Source organism: Kogia breviceps, chromosome 10 (assembly GCF_026419965.1).
Source record: "Kogia breviceps isolate mKogBre1 chromosome 10, mKogBre1 haplotype 1, whole genome shotgun sequence".
NCBI classification, from domain to species: domain Eukaryota; kingdom Metazoa; phylum Chordata; class Mammalia; order Artiodactyla; family Physeteridae; genus Kogia; species Kogia breviceps.
In genome coordinates, this window is record NC_081319.1 from 67739557 (window position 1) to 67759715 (window position 20159).

The 20159-nt window shown below is 56.8% G+C and overlaps 4 protein-coding genes across 9 annotated transcripts; 2 read left to right on the plus strand and 2 right to left on the minus strand.

Moving 5' to 3' along the window:
* The first annotated feature begins 406 nt into the window (after nucleotides 1-406).
* B3GALT4 (beta-1,3-galactosyltransferase 4) lies at nucleotides 407-2341 on the plus strand. Its single transcript, XM_059076315.2, has 2 exons — nucleotides 407-701; nucleotides 881-2341. Exon 2 carries the CDS (start codon nucleotides 904-906, stop codon nucleotides 2038-2040), a length of 1137 nt encoding a protein of 378 aa, XP_058932298.1. The 5' UTR covers nucleotides 407-701; nucleotides 881-903; the 3' UTR covers nucleotides 2041-2341.
* A 271-nt stretch (nucleotides 2342-2612) lies between these two features.
* WDR46 (WD repeat domain 46) lies at nucleotides 2613-9605 on the minus strand. The gene is made up of 15 exons (XM_059076316.2): nucleotides 9467-9605; nucleotides 9155-9367; nucleotides 8966-9046; nucleotides 8710-8822; nucleotides 8498-8585; nucleotides 8309-8370; nucleotides 7983-8087; nucleotides 7727-7877; nucleotides 7473-7608; nucleotides 7061-7160; nucleotides 3719-4032; nucleotides 3479-3573; nucleotides 3243-3338; nucleotides 3006-3119; nucleotides 2613-2892 (listed from the first exon to the last, which is right to left on the minus strand). The coding sequence occupies exons 1-15, from the start codon at nucleotides 9533-9535 to the stop codon at nucleotides 2794-2796; spliced, it is 1836 nt and encodes a 611-aa protein (XP_058932299.1). The 5' UTR covers nucleotides 9536-9605; the 3' UTR covers nucleotides 2613-2793.
* Nucleotides 9606-9939: 334 nt separating this feature from the next.
* On the plus strand, nucleotides 9940-11262 carry PFDN6 (prefoldin subunit 6). Its single transcript, XM_059076079.2, has 4 exons — nucleotides 9940-10269; nucleotides 10533-10603; nucleotides 10685-10809; nucleotides 11052-11262. Exons 1-4 carry the CDS (start codon nucleotides 10206-10208, stop codon nucleotides 11179-11181), a joined length of 390 nt encoding a protein of 129 aa, XP_058932062.1. The 5' UTR covers nucleotides 9940-10205; the 3' UTR covers nucleotides 11182-11262.
* A 525-nt stretch (nucleotides 11263-11787) lies between these two features.
* RGL2 (ral guanine nucleotide dissociation stimulator like 2) lies at nucleotides 11788-19915 on the minus strand. 6 transcript variants are annotated; one of them, XM_067006020.1, is made up of 19 exons: nucleotides 19389-19503; nucleotides 18955-19163; nucleotides 18653-18861; nucleotides 17601-17684; nucleotides 17167-17345; nucleotides 16986-17036; nucleotides 16599-16896; nucleotides 16077-16328; nucleotides 15891-15994; nucleotides 15713-15797; nucleotides 15564-15632; nucleotides 15322-15396; nucleotides 14428-14460; nucleotides 14186-14307; nucleotides 13994-14089; nucleotides 13800-13911; nucleotides 13403-13693; nucleotides 12869-12983; nucleotides 11788-12763 (listed from the first exon to the last, which is right to left on the minus strand). In XM_067006020.1, the coding sequence occupies exons 5-19, from the start codon at nucleotides 17175-17177 to the stop codon at nucleotides 12552-12554; spliced, it is 1926 nt and encodes a 641-aa protein (XP_066862121.1). In that variant the 5' UTR covers nucleotides 17178-17345; nucleotides 17601-17684; nucleotides 18653-18861; nucleotides 18955-19163; nucleotides 19389-19503; the 3' UTR covers nucleotides 11788-12551. The 6 variants fall into 6 exon arrangements, with proteins under 6 accessions (XP_066862121.1, XP_058932061.1, XP_066862120.1 ...); XM_059076078.2 differs by lacking the exon at nucleotides 18653-18861 and having other exon boundaries at nucleotides 19389-19915; XM_067006019.1 differs by lacking the exon at nucleotides 18653-18861 and having other exon boundaries at nucleotides 19032-19163; nucleotides 19389-19684.
* Nucleotides 19916-20159: the final 244 nt, after the last annotated feature.

Genomic DNA, 20159 nt, shown 5'->3' on the forward strand with positions numbered 1-20159 from the left:
CTGATAGGGAACATGTTCTCACACTGGGCCCTGTTAGACATATTCCCTCCTGCTTGCTTTCCCCACTCAGCTGCCCAGACAGTGTCCTTGGTCTTGGTTAAAGCTATGCTGTTGCCACTCCCCACTTCAGGAAGCAACATTTTATTTAGTGGTGGCCCGCTCTCCAGGTGGGTGGGAGAAGGGGCAACCAACACCCTCATCCTCGAGGAGCCCTCACGATTTTCAAGACTAGTCTCCCTATTGTTGGCTTGCAGGGTGTTGAGGCTTGTGTAGGTAGTTGAGCCTAGCCGGTTGCCGCTTAGGTGAGTATTTCCAGGTCTTTACCACCCTAGGTTTTGAGAGTTGGGAGATGCTGATTTTGGTGACCCGGAAGAGCTGAGGCGGCAGGGAGGGGTGGGGCGCGTTGTTGCGAGGGGGCCGCTGCCGTTCCGGCTGCACAGCGTTCGCCCGCTGTGCCCGAGGCCCGCGGGTCCAACTCCACTGCCCAGTTTCAGGAAAGACCCCACTTCACCACCCGCTCCCTCTCTGCATTGTGCTTGCCGCGAGGCTGCAAAGCTTCTAACAGGGTTTCCGGGGAAGCGCACGCCACGCCCTCCCAGCGAGAGGGGCGGGACTAGGCCGCCGCTGCGGACGGGGGAGGTGACTGGTGAAGCGGAAACCCGCCGGCCATGGAGCCAGGTCTCGGCGGCCGAGCCGACAAGGTAACCTCCCCCCAGCTGCAGCCATGGGCCCCGCCGCGCCGCTTCCCGCGCCGCCACCTTAGGGCGCTGGTACAGGCCGTACCCTCCGCCCGCCCCAGCCCTGGCGTGGCCGGGTAGGGACCCAAGTGTCCTAGAACTGCACTCTCCGCCCTCTAACCGCATTCCATTTTCCCCTCCAGGTCCCCTCTGACTGCGCCGCATCATGCGCCTCAGCCTCTTCCGGCGCCTTCTCCTGGCCGCCCTGCTGCTCTTGATTGTCTGGACGCTCTTTGGGCCCTCGGGCATCGGGGAGGAGCTACTGAGCCTCTCGCTAGCTTCCCTGCTGCCGGGCCCGGCCTCGCCCGGGCCGCCCCTGACCCTGCCCCGCCTCCTGATCCCCAACGAGGAGGCGTGCAGCGGTCCCGGCCCCCCGCCCTTCCTGCTAATTCTGGTGTGCACGGCCCCGGAGAACCTGAACCAGAGAAACGCCATTCGGGCCTCGTGGGGCCGGCTGCGCGAGGCCCGAGGGCTCAGGGTGCAGACTGTCTTTCTGCTGGGAGAGCCCAGCTGGGGCTCGCGCGGGAACGACCTGGCGCGGGAGTCAGCGGCCCAGGGGGACATAATGCAGGCAGCCTTCCAGGATTCCTACCGCAACCTCACTCTCAAGACCCTCAGCGGGCTGAACTGGGCCGACAAACACTGCCCCGTGGCCCGTTACATCCTCAAGACCGACGATGATGTGTTCGTCAATGTCCCCGAACTGATATCAGAGCTGGTCCGGCGAGGAGGACGCTGGGAGCAATGGGAAAGGGGCATGGGGCCCCCGAGAAAGGCAAAAGTTGGAGATGAAAAGTGGGAAGGAGACGCCACCTTGGCGAGCCAGCCCGTGCCTCTCTTGTACCTGGGCCGTGTACATTGGCGGGTGCACCCCTCTCGGACACCAGGGGGCAAGCACCAGATATCAGAGGAACAGTGGCCTCCCACCTGGGGCCCCTTTCCCCCCTACGCCTCAGGCACGGGGTATGTGCTATCGGCTTCTGCTGTGCAGCTCATACTGAAGGTAGCCAGCCGGGCACCCCCTCTGCCACTGGAGGATGTTTTTGTGGGGTTAAGTGCCCGACGAGGAGGCCTTGCCCCAACCCACTGTGTCAAGCTGGCTGGTGCCACCCATTACCCGCTGGATCGGTGCTGCTATGGGAAATTCCTGCTGACATCCCACAAGTTGGACCCCTGGGAGATGCAGGAAGCCTGGAAGCTGGTGGGTGGCTCTGACGGGGAAAGAACTGTACCTTTCTGCTCCTGGCTCCAGGGAGTCCTCGGCATCTTCCGATGCCGGGTAATAGCCTGGCTTCACAGCTGAGAGGGCCTGGGCGCCCAGGAGAGGGGTGAGGAGCTGAGAGTCCAGCCAGCACCCTCACCACCTCCTCTCTCCCGGGCCCAAGGCAGGGGCTCTAGCTGGCTGCAACTGATTGGTTGCCCTACACCAGATGCTCAGTCTGTCACTGAAGACTGAGGGATACAGGAGACACCTAGGGGGCTGCCTGGCCTGCCAGACCCAAAGATGGTCATCAGGAAGACCCGCACATGCTGGGTTGTTCTCTCCAGCCACGGCAGGGGAGGGGCACAAGCCCCTCAATAAACTTGTCTCTCTTCCTCTTCGAGTACAGTGTGGTCCTCACCAGGAGTCTCAGATCACAAACCTGGGGAGCCTGAAGGCTACCAGAGCCTGCTGGATGGAAAGGACATCTCCAGGGATGTGGGAGAGGGAGGACATCCTCTCCTTGGAGGAAGGCCCTAGAGAGCCACACTAAAGCCACAGCGACCACAAGATAGGGGTGAGGGTAGAAGCAAGACACCACGACCTCTCGCGGCCGAGAGCAGCCCCAGGCCGGACGTGGGAAGGGAACAGGTCCATGGGATGATCCAGACATGTTATGCAAAAGCCCACCTTCCTGTTTAATACCAAGCCCTCTCCCCCCACCCCCAGGAGTCAGCTTTCCTCCCCCTGTGAGGGAGGGGGCTCACTGCTCCTTCCTCATTCCAGGGAACAGGTCATTCCCCACAGGTGCTCTTGGGGAGAGAATGTTGTTCCCAGAAACCCCTGGAGCCTGGCTCAACGCACAAATCTGTCCAGGGCAGATGGCCGGGCCCCCATGGGCTTGGCCTTCTCTTGCTTCTGTGGCTGCTGCTCCAGGCTCTGCCGGACTTTGTCCTGGGGTGGGGAGAAAGAAGCGAGCTGAGAAGTGGCAGGCTGGCAAGGCCAAAGGTACAAGCAGGAGGGCATAGCCCACAGGCTGCCCGGCCCATCCCCCAATGCTCACTTACCCTGTGTTCCTCATCCATGACCTTCCTCTTCCTCTTCACCAGACTTGCTGTGGAGCTGCGGCCCTTCTGCTTTGGCTTTGGCTGGAAGGGAGGCTTGGTGTCGGGATCGTAGCCCTGAGGGGACAGGAGTGAAACCTGAAACAGACTTGCAAGGCAGGGAACTGCACTTCAGAGGACATGGTGGGGACAGGATGTGGGGGTGAAGAAGGCCCGGGCCCTTGGGGGCATGCTCCGTACCAGCCTCTCTAGCCGTTCCTTCTTTTCCTGCTCCAGAGAGATGACATCAACTTCTGCCAGGGCTCGTGGGTCCAGACAAATGAGCTCTGCAGGTACCTGGGTGTGTCACAGAGGGACTGGAATGTGTAAGGAGCCACAGGAGGGTGACACCAAAGAGGGCTGGAAACCAGAGACACCGCTGAAGCCCACTCTTCCCAAGACCCCCGGCCCCAAACCACATGCAGACACTTCCTCACCTTCTCCAGTAGGGCCTTCACCTCCCACTCCTGGCGCTGCTTCCGGCTCCTGTATGGGTTACTCTCCAGGCCGTCGAAGTTGGGCTCAGCAGCCCCTGGAGGGAGGAAGGAGCACGGAACTGTAAACAAGAACCTGCTCCAGCCTGAGCAAGCCCCTGGCCCCCAGCTGTCTAAGGGCCAGGCCCACTCCAGCTTCCATGCCGAGGTCATCCACTTAGAGCCCCAGCCCTGCCCACTCACCAGGGACCAGCATGCTCGTGATGCCCCCGCTGTGCCCCACTCCCAGCACATCTTCAAAGGGGCAGAACTGAAGGCCATGCACGTGGCCCAAGAGCCGGTGGGTGAGGTAGGGCTGCTCAAGGGACAGGGGGCTGGCCTTGCCCTGTCCTGCCCATATGTTGACCACATCGCCCGTTCCTGCAGCCAGCAGTCCCCGCTGGGAGAAGGCCAGGTGCCCTGCTCCCTGGGGCAGGGTCCGAGCGCTCAGAGGCTGGAACGTCCCTCGCAAGTCAAAGATCTTCAGCTGGTGGTCCAGGCCAGAGGTGGCCATGTGCCTGGGGGCAAGGGAGGGTGATTAATCCATAGTATGAGCTTAATGGGCAGGACTGTGGCCAAGTCATCAGGTCTGGTTGAGGAGAAGACCAACAATGACAGTAATCACTACCATCACACCACACGCGCCTCCTCTCAGTGAGGCGTCACGCAGCTGTACTATTTTCATTTCCCTTTTACAGAGAAGAAACTGAAGCTAGCTCAGAGGCAATCAGGGTGAGTGGGAGAGGCAGAATTCAAGTCAGACCTGTGTCTTTAGTGTCTGTACTCTTACCCACTCACGACATGTGAATGAAAGGGAGGGGACACACAACAATCTACACCCAGGTGTGAGGTCCCACCACATAGACAGGCAGCCTATCGGTAAGCAGCAGGAAGGGCTCATGGCAGTGGTCAGGGAGGGCTTCGTGGGATTTGAGCCATTCTAGGTAATTCTCAAGAAAGCACAAGAAACAGAGATGCATGTATAAGCAGGTACAAATGAATGAGTGTTAGAGTGTGAAGACAGGGAGATGGAAGCAGGGGTTTGTTTTCCAGGCTGGTGGGAAATATGGCCAGGAGGGCCAGGAAGGGACAAATTGCAGGGGTTCCTGAAGGTCGGACGGGAGATAGTTCCCAAAGCTGCTCTCCGGCAGTGACAGGCCACAAGGTGGAGACTGCATGGACCTGAGAAAACCTCTTTAGGAAGCAAGGAAGTGATGCACTAGAGGGCCCTGCCCCGCCCCTATCCCTGGAAGGAGGGTGGGCAAGGTTGGTGACCAAATCCTCTCAAGGAAGCATGTACCATGCAAGTCATTTATTTGCAGAGGTTGGAGTTTCTATTGATGTTCAAGTTGCTCCTCAAGGAGGCTGAAGTGGGACCGGCCAGGCCAGGAGATGTATGTTTGCCAGAAGCCTAAGACCCTCCTCTTAGCCTTGGCTGTGAACCCAGGAAGAAGACACTAAGGAGTTCCTACTTGAGCAGAGACTTGGCCTGTGATGGGGCCGAAGAGACACCCAGCTGGATACTTGTCCTGACAAGACAATCAGGGCCCAGCTCCACCCGAGGGAGAGGCCATCAGCACAAACCAGGACTTATGCAGGGCTCCTGGGACACAGGGTCACACCATTCACTGAGCCAACAACTCAGGAGCGCACGCTGGCTCCTGCCCCAAACACACCCAGCTCTGGGATCCTCTGTGCAAATGCCCCCCCAGTGGCCAGATGGGTATCCAAGGCCACACTACCACGCGACTGAACTTGTAAGAAACACTTCAGCTTTGCAAGTCCAATCCAATCCTAATGCAAGCTTCCAGAAAGCCAGCTGAGGACGACAGTCAGCCTCATCTCTGGAGCCCCTGTGGCTGGTCTGAGGCACCCCTGAGGAGGACCAGAGCTAAGCTGGGGTGGGCCTAAGACCAAGGACCAGAGCCGTCTGGCATCTTGCTGTTGACCAAACCTCTGTGAACGAACTGATGGAGCCCTGAGTGCAGAAGTAGCTGACCCAGGCAACCCGGGGAAGGCCAAGTCCAGCTCAGGTCCACTGGCCCACAGAAAGCAGAAAACCTCGGGACAGGCCTCCCGACACTCCTAGCACCAGACTGGCACAGACATGGAGTAAAAGGGGCAGAAGCAAACCACTTGTCCACGGAGACACAACTATGGGGGGCCCAGGAGGCCTGAGCATCTGGCAGGCTTTCATAAGTTGGTAGCCACGGGGCTTTTCTTCTTCCTGATTTTCTATCAGACAACTTAAAAGTAAGGTTATGGAGTTAATACTTAATGTAGAAGATTCCTGAGCAATGGTATAAAAGGAGGAAAGCCACATGGGAAAGAGTATTCTGATATAAATACCCAGGACACACAAGAAGGAGGAAGAACTGGACGCTAGAAACCGAGAGAGTGACAATGGTGAGAAACAGATTTTGGAGGGACCCTGGAGGGGAAAAGCAGTCAGGACTTCAGAGTGCTCGTGAGGCGGAAATTCAAAGCAGACCTGCCACCCACAACCCTTCACATCGCCAGCCAGACCTAAAGAGGACAATCGTCTTCGACAAAGATGATGAAACACAACGCTCCCTACCCACCAGGCACCGTGATCAACTCTATAGGCCTTAACTCGCGTTCACGCCTACAACAGTTTTCTAAGCTAAGCCCCGGGCTTGGCAAACTATGGCCCATGAGCCAGCAAAGCCAGCGCACCACCTATTTCTGTACAGCCCACAAGCTGTAAGGAATGGTTTTTACATTTTTAAGTGGTTGAGAAAAAAAATCAAAAGAAATATATTTTGAAACATGAAAATTTTTTGAAAACTCCAATGTCGGCATCTACAAATAAAGATTTATTGGGACACAGTCACACTCATTCAGTTACTTATTCTGTGGCTGCTTTTTGTGCTAAGACAGCACGGTATTGTGGTCAAGACTGACACCACGTAAAGCATCTCACTTGAGAGCATTTCAGGTACCACCCATCTCATCATCTATCTGCGAAAAGATGTTTGCAAAGATAACATGCAAAATCTCTCCACAGATCAGCATCTGTAGATAAACATTTGCAATTGGGTTGGATGATTTGGGGCACTAACTTTCAACCTCAATTAAGCCAAATATTATTCTTCAAAACCAGGAATCCCAATTCTTCTCATGAGTAGACCTGTATTACAAAAATGTTGCATTCAATTTTTCTAATTTCATTGCTTAAAAATTTGCAATCCTTTGTTTCCTCTTGTTATTTAAGGACCTACATAAATCACTCAGTTATGCCCCATTGCCAACACAGCCTAAAATACTTACTATCAGGCTCTTTACAGAAAAAGTCTTCTGGCCCTTGAGCGAGACACTCATATCGCCAGTCTCAGGGTGAGGACAATGTGTGGTACACCGAGGTCACCTAACGTGCTCGCTGACATGGCTGGTCAGGGATAACACCAGGATTTAAACCCAAGGAGCTTGGCTCCAGAGTCTGTGCTCCTCCTCTCCTTTCTGCCCAGCTGTGACACACACACCGCCCCTCACCCCCAGCACCTCAGGCCCAAACAAGTGACTTACGTGCCTGTAGAATCTACTGCCACAGCCCGGATCCCACCACGGTGACAGAGAATCTTTGCCAGTGGCTCCTTCACAGATGGACTCCATAAAGACACAGTCCCTGGGCATCAGAGGAGAACTTTAGTTACTAAAAGGGCGCTGAGGTGATTAAACCTAGGAAAGATGGGGACTCAAAGCCAAGAAGTAACAAGAGAGGGAAGCTGAGGAGCAACCTGAAGGGACCCGTTAAAAGCAAATATAGAAGAAAAGCAGGGGCATTCCCTGGCAGTCCAGTGGTTAGTACTCAGAGCTTTCAATGCTGAGGGCCCAGGTTCGATCCCTGGTCGGAGAACTAAGATCCCTCAAGCTGAAAAAAAAAAGAAAAGAAAAGTAGGACAGAATGGTCAGGGTCAAAGTTCACCCAGGGACCAACCATTGCTGTGTCCCAGATGGATGACGGCATTGTAAGGGTTCTGAGTCATGACGTCAAGCCGTCCAGCCCGAGCATTCAGAGCTGCCACAATCTTTCCCACTGACACGTCCAGGTAGGTCAGAAACCCTGTCTCTGACTAAGAGAGAGAGAGAGAGAAAATGAGTCCTGAGTCCTTCCTCTACTGGGGCCCCAGGGGAGGATGGTCAGTCTTCTCAGGGGCTGCCACCCGGTCCCTGTGCTCCACAGCCACTCACAGCTGTGGCCAGGAGGAAGTGGAAAGGCAGGAACTCAAGCCGCGTAATGCGGTCACAGCGGCGGATGCAATGGAGCTCGATGCCCTGGTTGTCGTAAATGTGAAGCCAGCGGTTCTGGGCGACAGCAAGCAGTGCCTCCGAATGCAGAAACCTGGGAGGAGCAGAGTAACGGTACAACATGAAAGGGAGTCACCGGCTGTCATTCGATCAGGGATGGGCTGTCTCAGCCCCACTGCTGCTGAACGAGGCCACTGACCGGATGTCCCGCACTGCCTCCATGACGTTGATCTCGCACATGAGCTTCTTTGTCACCCAGTCAAGCGCGGCCACATGACCCCGGCGCCCTCCAAAAGCCAGGTGTCTGTTGGAATTGGAGGACGGGCAGGTTGTCAGTTCAGGGCGGCACCTGGGCTCAGAGGTCTGCCCCACACCAGCTCCTCCTCTCCAGGTGAGAGCAGAGATGCGGCCATACACGCTCACCCTCACATGCAAGCAAATCACAAGACCCTCCCTACATCAACAACCCAGACACACACTGGTATGGCTGAGATGGGCAAGACTGAAGTAACTGGAATTCCTTACCTCCCAGTTCGAGAGTAATTAAGCCTGTAGGGTCCAAACTGCCTCAAGTTCAAGTCAAAATGCTAGAAAAGAAAAACAAGAAAAAAAAGAAAGAATTGGCTTCCTTTGGTAATTTTCTCTTCTAGTCCCCACTCCCATCTTACTCTGCATCCATCAACCCACTGGCCCCTTTTCCATTCTCAGGCTCACTTTGGCTGCACTTGCAATGTCCACAGCCTCCACGATGTCAGCCTGGCATATCTTTGCTGTGTCCTCTCCATCCTCTCCTTCCAGAAACCTGCAAGTGAGCATCAGGGGTGCATTAAGGCTTCCTAATATGAAGTGGGCGTACCAACATAAAAATGAGAAATGAGAGCCCCATAAAGCAGTGGCTGGGGAGGCCCACATTAGGGTCCACTCACCCAGGTTCCTCAGCAAGCAGCAGCTCAGAACGAGCAGCTTTGACACTTATTTCCTCTTCTTGAGCTTCAGCCGCCTCAAGTCGTCTCCGGATTTTGGTCTCAGAACGTGGCAACTACAACATCGTTGGTGGAGAAGGAGTGGGAGAAGAACCAAGGGATATGGGGGTCACAGGAGAGCCACCTGGCCCCGCCTCCATCCAACTCACCCAGACACTCCCTGCCTGCAATCCCTCCCCACTCTCCGACTGGTCCTCACCTTTTTGGATTTGTCAATGCGACAGAACTTCTGAACCACCTCCACAGGGACGGGGGCGGGACCTGCAAATGGGTCCTGGGCCTGGGGCAGGGAGGAGGCAATTAGGAAGCCGGCTCAGGTGGACCCCAACCCTCGTACCCTCAAGCACAAGGCGACTTGCCTTGCCACCCTATCAGGTCTCAGGCTCACCCCAGACAAGCTCCGCTGAGGCCCTAGACTCCTCCGTTCCCGGGGTTTCTTCGGGACCTGGGGCTTCTGGGAGATCCGAGACTTCTTTGTGCTGTGAGCGTTCTTTGGCTTCTGGGGGCGGAGCTCTCGATTCCTCTTCCGTTTACGAGAGGGACCTGGAGAGGCTCCGGCAGCGGTCGGAGTGGTCTCTTCCTCCCAGTATCGCCGCGGTTTCTGCCGGCAGATCAGGATCCCCGATAGTCCGCTGCCCCTCGCCCCGCCCCTCCAACCCTGCAGCTAAAAACTTCCCTTCCACCCCAAGGAGGTCTCTACCTTCTTCTTGCCCTGAAGTTTGTCTTTCTTGGGCGGGACATTACTGCCCGGCTTGGGGACCGCCTCCATCTAGTCCACTCGAACCAGGACACACGTGCAAACTCCTCAGCTGTCCCACAATCGGACGGAGAACTCCCGGAAGTTCTCCGACCCTCATCCAATCAGAGCCGCCCCAGGTCTGAAGCCTTCTAGGCGCCATCTTGACTGAGGGCGCGCTCGCCACTGAGGGCCTCCGCGGGCCTTGGCCCCGCCCTCCCGTGCAGCAGCTTATGCCCGAGTAATGAAAGAGAGGCTGTCCGGGGCCAGGTCCCAAACAACCGTGCAGTTTCTTTTTCCAGCTTGGTTTCCCCATCTTGCCTAAAACCTTCCAAATCCAGTCTTCTCAGCGGAACGCCTCTCACTAAACATGTTAGAACTACATTTCCCGGCATGCGTCAGACGAAAGCTTCCGGCGCCGTCTTTTCCCGGCATTCATTGTTTACTTCCGGGTTTACCAATACTGAAGGGAGAACGTGAGTGGGCAGGGTTTTGGTTGAGGGGTTTGCGGCCCTGTTTCGCCCGCCACCCACTGGGGCCGGGGTGGAGCAGATATTCCGGATCCGAAGAGACTGCAGTATCCTGAGAGGCTGCCTGTCAGGAGAGCTGTCATTTTCGCAGGCCAGAAAAGGGAGTTCGGGTATCTTCCAGAGTGTGAGACCCAGCGCCCCCCTCCCGCTCCCCGCAGGCTTTCGTCCTCGCTATGGCTGAGCTAATCCAGAAGAAGTTACAGGGAGAAGTGGAGAAATATCAACAGCTACAGAAGGGTAAGGGAGCAGGGTCGGTGTGGCCTCGCCCCAATGCCCTCACAACCCAAAGCCATACCCAGACAATGTGTTCTGCACTGCCCCCACCCCACCCCACCTACTCCCGGCCCCAGCGTGCGGTTCTATCCCCTACTCTTACCATCCACTGACTCGCCGCCCCGCCCTTGGCCTACTTCCTCAACTGCATCTTTTTCTCATCAGGAGTTTGGGGGTCGGGTGGCACGTGTGATGTCTCTAATGAAGTCTTTCCTCCCACCCGCCAGACTTGAGTAAATCCATGTCAGGGAGGCAAAAACTAGAGGCACAACTAACAGAAAATAATATCGTGAAGGAGGTGAGAGACTGGGATTTGTGGGGTGAGGAGGGACCTGTCCTGGCAGTAATTCTGATCATATATGTCCCACTCCTCCATCAGGAACTGGCCCTGCTGGATGGATCCAATGTGGTCTTTAAACTTCTGGGTCCCGTGCTGGTCAAACAGGAGCTGGGGGAAGCTCGGGCCACAGTTGGGAAAAGGCTGGACTACATCACGGCTGAGATGTGAGTCTTCATTCCACCCCCGTAATGTACCTGACGCGTTGGGATAAAGGTATTGAGGAACCATTGTAGAGTCGCTCTCCAGAGCAGCCCCCAATTGTCCAGTTCCTCCAACCCTTCCCTTGTAACTCTTTTCCATCTTCCCATTAGATCTCAAGTTTTCCACCAATATCCTTCTTGCCTTCAGCACCCTCAACAGTAAGTCTCACTAATTTCTCCTTACTTGCTTTTTTGCCTTTTCTCAGTAAGCGATACGAATCCCAGCTCCGGGACCTAGAGCGGCAGTCAGAGCAACAGAGAGAGACCCTTGCTCAGCTGCAGCAGGAGTTCCAGCGGGCCCAGGCAGCAAAAGCAGGGGCTCCTGGGAAGGTCTGACCCTGTCCTGAGCGGGGGCGGGGAAGGAAATGAGGCAGCTCTAGGGTCTATACTGTAGTTAATAAAATGTGAAAATACCTGGCCGTTTTCTGACCAGCCGCTTCTCTCATAATCGTCTCCATCCATTCTACTGGTCCCTTCCACCTTGTTTATCACCTGCATTACTCTCTCAGGTCCAGATCCTTGCACTGTAATCTCTGTATGGCAGAGTAACTCTTCTTCCTTGAGACTAAAATCTGAAATGTCTCAAACCTAATTCTTGCCTGTGTGTGGAACCCTTAACTCTTCCTTATCTTGGTTGGAAACGTGAAAAGGGCATTTACAATGCAATAATTTTAGGGAAAGTGAGTTTATTGAAGAACTCACAATTCTCTAACCCCAGAATGAAACACGGTGACCCTCCTTTGCTATGATTTCTTGTCATCCTCAAAATAGCCCTGGCATATTAGTTCTTTTTCGTCACTTTCTTCCTAGAATTTGAGTGTAGCTTAAACTGATTTCAAGCCCTAGCACATAATGCATTGTAATATTGTAAGGTCTCCCGGTTTGTACATTGTCCATTTCTTTGTCCTAAAATCGTTTCTTACAAATTCAGAGCCAGGCGTGTTCTTCATGCTGATCACTTTAATTGGGATGGCTAGTACTTGACATGGGTTTGTAGCAACTGAGGAGAAAGATGTAAGAGCAAATAAAGGGACCAGGGATGGCGAGGTTGCTGGGGAGGAACAAACCATTCTGAGGAAACCGTTTCCACCAAGTCCTTTCTTCCAGATCTTCATGGATAGAGAACATTGGGCCCCTCTTTTTCCATGGTGTCTACCTTCAGCCAACTCCCCACCCCCACTCCAAGCAGCTAGTTCGTACACACTGCAAGGATGGGAGTAGAGTTCAGGTAGTGTTTTGGTTTATTAGTGTTGTCACAGTGACAGGAACCCCCAGACTAGGAAGAGGATCTCCTACTAGAACCTTTTTCTTACCATTCCCTTCCCCTGGGGCTCAGAGCCTCTAGGCTTTTCCTTTCCCCCTACTTCCAGGCCTTTCCTTTCCTCCTACTTCCAGGCCTTTCCTTGGCCCTTAGCATGCTAGGATGTGGCCAGGAATCAGAAACGGATCCTTTTCCCAGCACTAGCTGTGTGCTGCATTCATGGAAAGTGGGAAGCTATACACAGGTATCCATCTTGGGTACCAAGATTACCAGTTCCCATAGGGCTGGATCTTGACTGTCTGGTAAACCAGTGGCGCTTCACTGCCCCAGGGTGGTTGGCCATCCTTCTGGATTTTTTCCCAGTGCGGCAACTGCCACCATTCAGGATGGCTCCCCACATCTGGCATGGCCACCATGAGTTCTAGGAGCCAACAGGGCTTCCTCCTCAGAACAGTGCTCGGGCAATCTTCCTCCCCGTGGCCTTGATCCTGGGAAAAGAACCCCCTCCTCCCTCACTTGGGGGAGTTCCTGAGGCAGAAGGGCCACTGGTGCGGCCCAGTGTAGCAGTGGAGGGCCGCCGCCGCTGCCGCAGGAGGAAATCGAGTGAAGCTCCATCCATAGCGTAGAAGACGTTAGCCGAGGGGGGGATGGTCAGCTCTGTAGGTTCAGAAAGGGTGTCAAGCACAAACACAGTCATTCCCCACACAACCCCCCGGATGTGGACGCGCTCTCCAGAGTCTGTCTGCCCTCCCAGCCTCTGACCTCGCTCCCCTGGGAGCAGCTGCACTAGCTCATACTCTGAAGCCACCGCAGAATCACGATTGTTTTTCTTAAGGACACGACTGATGACACTTGGAGCCTTGTCCTGGCTTGTCACCTGGCAGGACAGCAGACCAAAAGAGCAATCAGTTGGCCATAATGACCTATGCTTTCCATTTTTCCAACCCTAGCCAGTGATCCCAACCAGAAAAGGTTACCCGCACCCAAACTTTCGAGTGAAGAGGGAAACCCAACATGGTGGCTCCCTGTACTCCATCCGCCAGCCCACATAGTTGCTGGGCTGCTTCCTGTGGGGAAACCGCTGTTGGTTCTGAAAATCTAATATGGCCACCCAAACTTCAAGGTGCACCAGCTAATGCAAAGTAAACTTCAAAAGAAAACATGGTTGCTAAAACCAAAGGTCAATTAAAAGTAAAATCATCCTCCCGTTTGGCTGTTGACACCTAAGACATCATCCATCTCTAGTCCCTCGGGGCACCATCCTTCACCCCACCTCCCAGCCCGCAGCTCCCTCACCAAGATGCTCTTGTAGACACTGCCGTCTTCCCCCAGCTCCATCTGGACTCGGATGATGCGGCAATCAGAGGCCCCTGGCCCAGGCCCCCCTCCCCCATATCCAGCCCCCCTGGAGGCCCCTTCTGCACCCCCACTGAGCGGGGAGCCACAGGAGGCTGAGCGGCGGTGACCTCGAGAAGGCCTCGGGGAGGAAGCTGGGGGAGAGAGGTGGCTGGGGTCAGCGGGACTCTGCAGGGCTGGAGTGCTTTCCAGGGCGGAGTCCAGAGATGAGACAGACGGCCACTTCATGTGCTGGGGACAAACGACACGGAACTGGCACGAAGGCAGGGAGGTCAAGGGAGAAAGATTCACGAAGTCCGGGTCAGTGTTGAGGTCAGAGTTCAGGAGCGGAGCTCACCTGGGCCAGCCGGGTCAGCAGTGGAGCGGGGGTTCCAGGCACCTCCTCTGCCCCCACACTGGGCCAGTCCCAGGAGACAAGGGGTGTGGGACCTCCAACAGAACCCAGCACCCTGGAGTCGCAGGACATTGGTAAGGTCAGAGGGAGAAGGACAAGTCCCCAAGAGACCACCCCCCAGCCACTGACTCCCTCACTCTGTCCACTGTGAGATGACCAACGTTGGCCGAAGCACCCGCGGGGCAGGAGGGTCACTGGTACTGGATGGCTCCACCTCACAGGACACTTGATGGCTGGGGACGGGGGCAATGGGCAGAGGTCAGTGTGTGACACACTGACCCCCACGCCCAGCCTGAGCCCTGGAGTCCCAACCGCACCCAGCCAGTCACCTCTGGGCCTCTGTCAGTGGCCGGAGCCCCTGTAGCCACCGCTGGATATCGGGGTCAGGTCGGAGGTCATAGCCACGACATTTGTTCTGGAGCTGCCTCAGCTCAGAAAGGACAGCATACTCCTAGGAAGGAGCCCACAGACTGCAGGTGCCAAAATTCAGGGTCCCCTGACTTTGCCCTCCTCTCCCCGTCCTGGGATGTGGCTAGTGACAGCTAGAATCCAGCCCAAGTGCTCCCCTCACCTTCCTCCGCTTGTCAAAATTGATGTATCCGTTCTGCAAGGATAAAGGGGATGGGGTGAGGGTCCCAACCCTGCCACAGAGAGAACATGCCCTCTCCCAAACACTCACTTCACTAGGCCTCTCTGACTCCTCCGGCCATCCCCCTCCTCCCCCTCTCATCCATCATGCCCTAAGCCCCCTACCTTACCCTTTAAATAGAACATCACGGGTCAAAATTGTGTCCACTTTACAGTTGAGAAAATAAGAGCTCAGAAAAGATAAGGAACTTGCCCAAGATCCCAGTATTGGTTTATTTAGCAAACTATCTATATATGCTTACATCTCAGGCATGTTCTGAGCACTCGCCAAACATTAATTCATTTAACTCTCATAATAAAAGGTTGATGTAGATACGTCACTAGTTTCCCATTTACAGATCACTAAGGCACAAGGAGGTTAAGCAAACTTGCCAGAGTAACAGAGTCCTGGCAATGCTTCTGCCTTGCAGCCCCTTCTGGAAGGAGGTCTGTCTGACCCTGAGGCCCACTCATTCCATTATCGCAATGCACGCGCACACACACACACACACACACACACACACACACACACACACACACACACCACTGACCTCCAGCTCATCCTTGGAGGCTACACACACACACACACACACACACACACACACACACACCACTGACCTCCAGCTCATCCTTGGAGGCTACACACACACACACACACACACACACACACACACCACTGACCTCCAGCTCATCCTTGGAGGCTACACACACACACACACACACACACACACACACACCACTGACCTCCAGCTCATCCTTGGAGGCTACACACACACACACACACACACACACACACACACACACACACACACACACACACACACACACAACCACTGACCTCCAGCTCATCCTTGGAGGCTGCGTCCAGCATCACGAGGTCCTTCAAGAAGGTGCCAAGGTATGGAACCACACCCTGAGATCAGAGGTAAGAGTCAGTCACCCCTGCCATTGATCCAAGGGCTCTCCATCCCTCCGCACTTTCCTATCCCATTGCCTCAGAGAACAAGTTGAATTCTCCTCACCCTGCTGTGCCTCCTCTTCCATCCCTCAGACTGCTTCCACCCCCAACTAGTCACTCACCCCACCCCGGGAGCCAGACCTCGGGGACTTCTTGGAATTTGGCTCCAGAGAAGGCTGCAGCTTCACCTCCTGGTGGTGACAGAACAAGGAGACATGGGGGTGGGGGTGGGGGTGGGGGGATGTCTGGGAATGCCAGGAACAGGCCTCACCTGCAGGAGGAGCTCCCGGCTCTGGGAATAATTATCCTCCTCGGAGAAAATCTGGCAGAGGCTGGAAAAGACTCTGAGGCTGTCCCTGGGGATCAGGGGGCAGTGGCCTTGAGGAGGAGCCTGGCTCAGTTGCCCTCCTCCCAGCCCTTACCCAACTCCAGTGCCCCATCCTCCCCACCTGGCTGCTTCCCCCCAAGCTGCCCGAAGCCTGTGGATGGGGCTGGATTGCAGGGCTGACACCACAGCATACACTGAAGAGAAGTTTCGGAGCAGATGGCATTCCTGTGGGGTTCACAAGAGGGGGCCACAGCTGTGGGCCTCTTTCCACACCACAGTCCCCAGTAGGGCCGAGCCTCTCTCTTACCTCTGCCACACGGATCCACTTCTCCAGCAGCCGGGCCCTCTGGGGGGGACGGAGTGGCCGTATGGTCACCTCCCCAGGCCCCTCTCCGGTTGAGGTAGCCCCCAGGACAGAGCTGACCACTGCCCCTGCCACCTTGTTGAACTGTATGACAGTAGCCCGGACAGATGGGCAGAGGTGGGAATGTCCTGGCCGGTCTCTGTGACCCCACAAGCCCCCCAGGCACTGAGAGGGGACCAGATTGAGAAATAGCTCCTGTGGGGCGGAGGTTAGAGGTTAAAGTTTGTAGTCAAGTGAGGTCAGCCTTCCAATATCGGGGGTGTGAGGATCTCAGGCAGCCAAGGAACCAGAGGGGCACAGGGTTTGAAGGGCAACAATCAAGAGGAAAGGGGGCAAGGTCAAAACTGGGTGGACAGAGGAGACTGGGAGCTGGATCAGGAAGGATTGGAAGCACAGTAAGGATATGGAGTCAGGGACAGGTTAGTAGGGGGCAGGGGGCATGGGGGTCAGAGGTCAAGGTCTCACCGCATCTAGCAGGGTCAGCTGTTCGGCCAAGTGGTCAGCGAGGAACACCAGAACATCCGTGGGGTCAGCAGGGGGATCGCCGGGGAGGGCCAGGGGCTTAGGAAGTTCGGGGGTCTGGGGGTCCACCCAGGACCGGAGGTTGCGGATGAGGTCAGCGCCGCCCCCCCCAACACCCTCCCCTGCTGCATACCCTGTCCGAAGCAAGAAGCTCTCAAGCCGGTCAATCTGACCCTTGACCTCAGAGCCAAAATCCTCAGGGTGAGAGGCCAGCCAGGTTGACAGTACAGAGATGGCTACCCTGGGAGAAGTGGAATCCGCCAGGGGTCAGATGTCAGGCTGCAGCCTGGGCGGAGGGAACTGTGAGGTTAAGAATCAGGGGTCACTCACCCTTTCGTCCTCTCTAGCTCATCAGTAGGATGAGATTCAAGGGCTTCCAGCCTGGGGAGTGGAAGAGATTCTATCTGTCCATTTTTTCCAAAACGCTAGTGGCTTTGACTATTTGGGCGGGATATTCTGGCTTTAGAAAATCCAGACATGTCAATGACCCTTGGTCCCTTATGACCCTGACCTGTCAGCCATAAGCCCTAGCAGGGCAGGCGTGGAGGTGAAGGCCCGGTGAGTAGCCAGGAAGGCTGCCGTGAAGGTCACGTCAGTCCCTGATGTCCGGGCATCCAGCAGGTGTCTGACCAGGGCCTCCAGAGTGCCAGCTCGGAGCCTCCGGGAGGAATTTGGGGGAGGCCTCGGGGCCTGGGGGAGACAGAGGGCCAGTCACTGACCCTTTTTTCAACTCTGCCCCTAGATATCTGGGGGAAATCCCAGACCTAGGAGATGATACAGCCTCACTGTATTAAGATTCAGAGAGGACAAAAGACTTGACCTAAGTCACACAGCAGAGTCCGGTCTGCAAACTTCCAACCTGGCACTCTGGCCAGAAAGTTGGCCGGAGGAAGGGGAACTGGGAGGTGGAGGGTCAGAGGTGAGAAGTCAAAGTTATGATCTCACCAAGGGATCAACAGGCCGATACTGGCGACTTGTGACAGTAAAGGTGGCACCATCCTCCTCCTCGTCCCAGACAGACACAGGGGCCTGGAGGAGCAAGGAAGGGGAGGTCAGGCAGTTCCACACCATACCCCACTGCCCAACCCTCAGCCCCGGGCCCTACTCCTCCCTCTGTACCCCTCACCTGTTGCGGCGGGGGACAGTACCAGCGAGTACGAGGGGTGGGGGGGACTGGTGACCCCAGGTCTCCCCCACTGGGGCCCAGACAGCCCCCCGCAAGCCGCCTCAGGGCCCGGTGGAGTCTAGGGGGTTGCCGTGGGGGGCTGGATGGAATGCAGGAACCCTGGTCCTGGAGACCGCTGTAGCCCCTTCCCCCCAGAGCTGAACCCCAGAACAGCGGAGAATCAAGGTACAAAGGGTAGGAGACGGGAAGCGAGAGAGGCAGAAAGCCTGAGGCAGAGACCTTGAGAAGCCGAAACCTCAGTCACAGGCACGGCCGCATGCTCCGCCCTCCCCCGCAGGAACTGACCAAGACCAAAGAGTTAGTCCTTCCCCTTAGCCCCCTTTCCCCGGGTCCCTCAGCCCTGGAGACGCCCCTCGAGGTGGCGGCTCTGATCCCAGTACAGGAAGGAGAAGGGGAAGTGGGGATGATGTGGGGGAAAGACTCAGAGTGTCATGTGACCCAGCCCCTCCCCCAACCGATCCCGAAAAACCAGCCCTGCTAGTCACCCAGCCCTCACCCAGACTCTGGACCCAGGAGTCCAAAGCCTTGGGGCCTCAAATCCAACTTTTGGGGCCTCCCGAGGCCCCAGTCCTACTCCTGGCCACCGCCATTAGTCCCGGAGGAAAGCAGGTGACCACCCGCCACTCAGCCCGGGATGGTCCCTCCAAGGTCCGAGAACCCTGGCTTCGCGCCTCCACCCAGAGCCCGGCAGGAGAGGGGGGAGGGGTCACGAAATCAAAGGGTTCCCTCCCCAATCCCGGAATCAGAGGAGCGGGTTACTGTGGAAACAAACCCCTCCCCGCCAAACAAAAACAGGGAGGGAAACAGGGACCTAGACACCAAGCCCAGAGAGACGGGCACACTCAGGCACAGGCGGAGAGGGCCAGAGACCCGCAGGACAGCCAGCCAGACGCTCCTGGCAGGAACAGGGCAGGTTCCTGCGGGCAGGTCCTGAGTCACACTGCGGCACAGAACCACAGAAACGCCGGGACTCCCCGCAGCGGGGAGACAGGCAGACACCAGCGAGAGGCGCGGAAGTAGCTGAGGCAGGAAGAGATGAAGGGACACAGACACCTAAAGGTGGAGAGTCTCTGAAATATACACGCCCCCTACCTCCCACCTCCCGCGTCTCACCTCGTCGTCTTCCTCCTCCTCCTCCTCCTCCTCCTCCTCCTGCCCCCCGCCCACGCCCCGGCCACCTGGGCCCCCACCCTCTTCGGGGTCTCGACTCCGGAAGCTGTTCAACACGACTCCCCCGGGGGGGCTCGTGTCCCAAAACAGCCGCAGGGGCCGCGGGAGCATGGCCGAGTGAAGGAATCAGCGGGGTCGGGCCATGGGGGCGCCTGGGGAGAGACAGGAGGGGGGCAGGTGGAGAGTCAGGTGGGCGCGGGGGATCGGGAGGGGAGGTAAGCGGGTGGGTTCTAGGTAACCGGATGGGAGTCCTGCAGGGAGGCTGGGCGGGGGGGAAGGAGGGATACAGGGGTGGAATATGGGGGGCCTTGCATTTTGGGGGTGAGGGGGTCACGAGTACGGGAACGCGCAGGGTCACAGGGTGCTCTGGCTCTGACCTGCTCAGGAGGGATGGGGGCAGCGCGGGTTCCGGGCGGCTGTTCCCGTAGGTCTCCGGCCCCTGATCAAGTTCCCGGACCGAGTCCCTTCCCTGGCTTTTCCGCACCCCGTTGTACCCCACCCCCTCGCCAGACTCCCGGGCCCTCCCGCCCTTTCCGCTCCCCCCCACGTCCGCCCGCTCCGAGAGCAGGAGTCAAAAAGGGAAGGAAGTGAGGACAGGAGCCAGGGCCGCGCGCGAGAGGAGTGCTGGACACTCAGGGGCCGGGACCCAGGAGCCCGGGTCTCCAGCTCCGCTGTCCTCGGGCCCCCCGGACTCGGGGATCCTGGAACCCAAGTCGCCCCGCACTGAATTAGTATAAAGATTTCAGTCTCCAGCCCCCGGGGAAGGGCAGGAGCCAAATTCGACATTCCTCTCCCCCAACACAACCACTAGGCTAAAACTCCCGCGGGAAGCGTTTTAGGTGGGGACGGACACAGTTACTCCAGCCCGCGGGGTTCCACTCCCACCCCCACCCACGCGTGTAGTGGGCCGAAATCCACTCCGACTTTTCCTGAGAGCCCTGGGTTCCCGCCCCCTCGGAAGAGGGCGGAGCAGGAAGCCGCCACGTCCGGTTAGGGACTCCGCTCTCGGGGGTTTCCGACGCCAAGACCTGGATCTCGGTTCACGTACGGTCACCCCGCGAGGGCCGGCTGCTTGAGGCCGTCCTGTCCGCCATTAGCGGCGCCCGACCCCAATCAGTTCCGAAGGGGGATTGGGTGCAGCCGAGGCA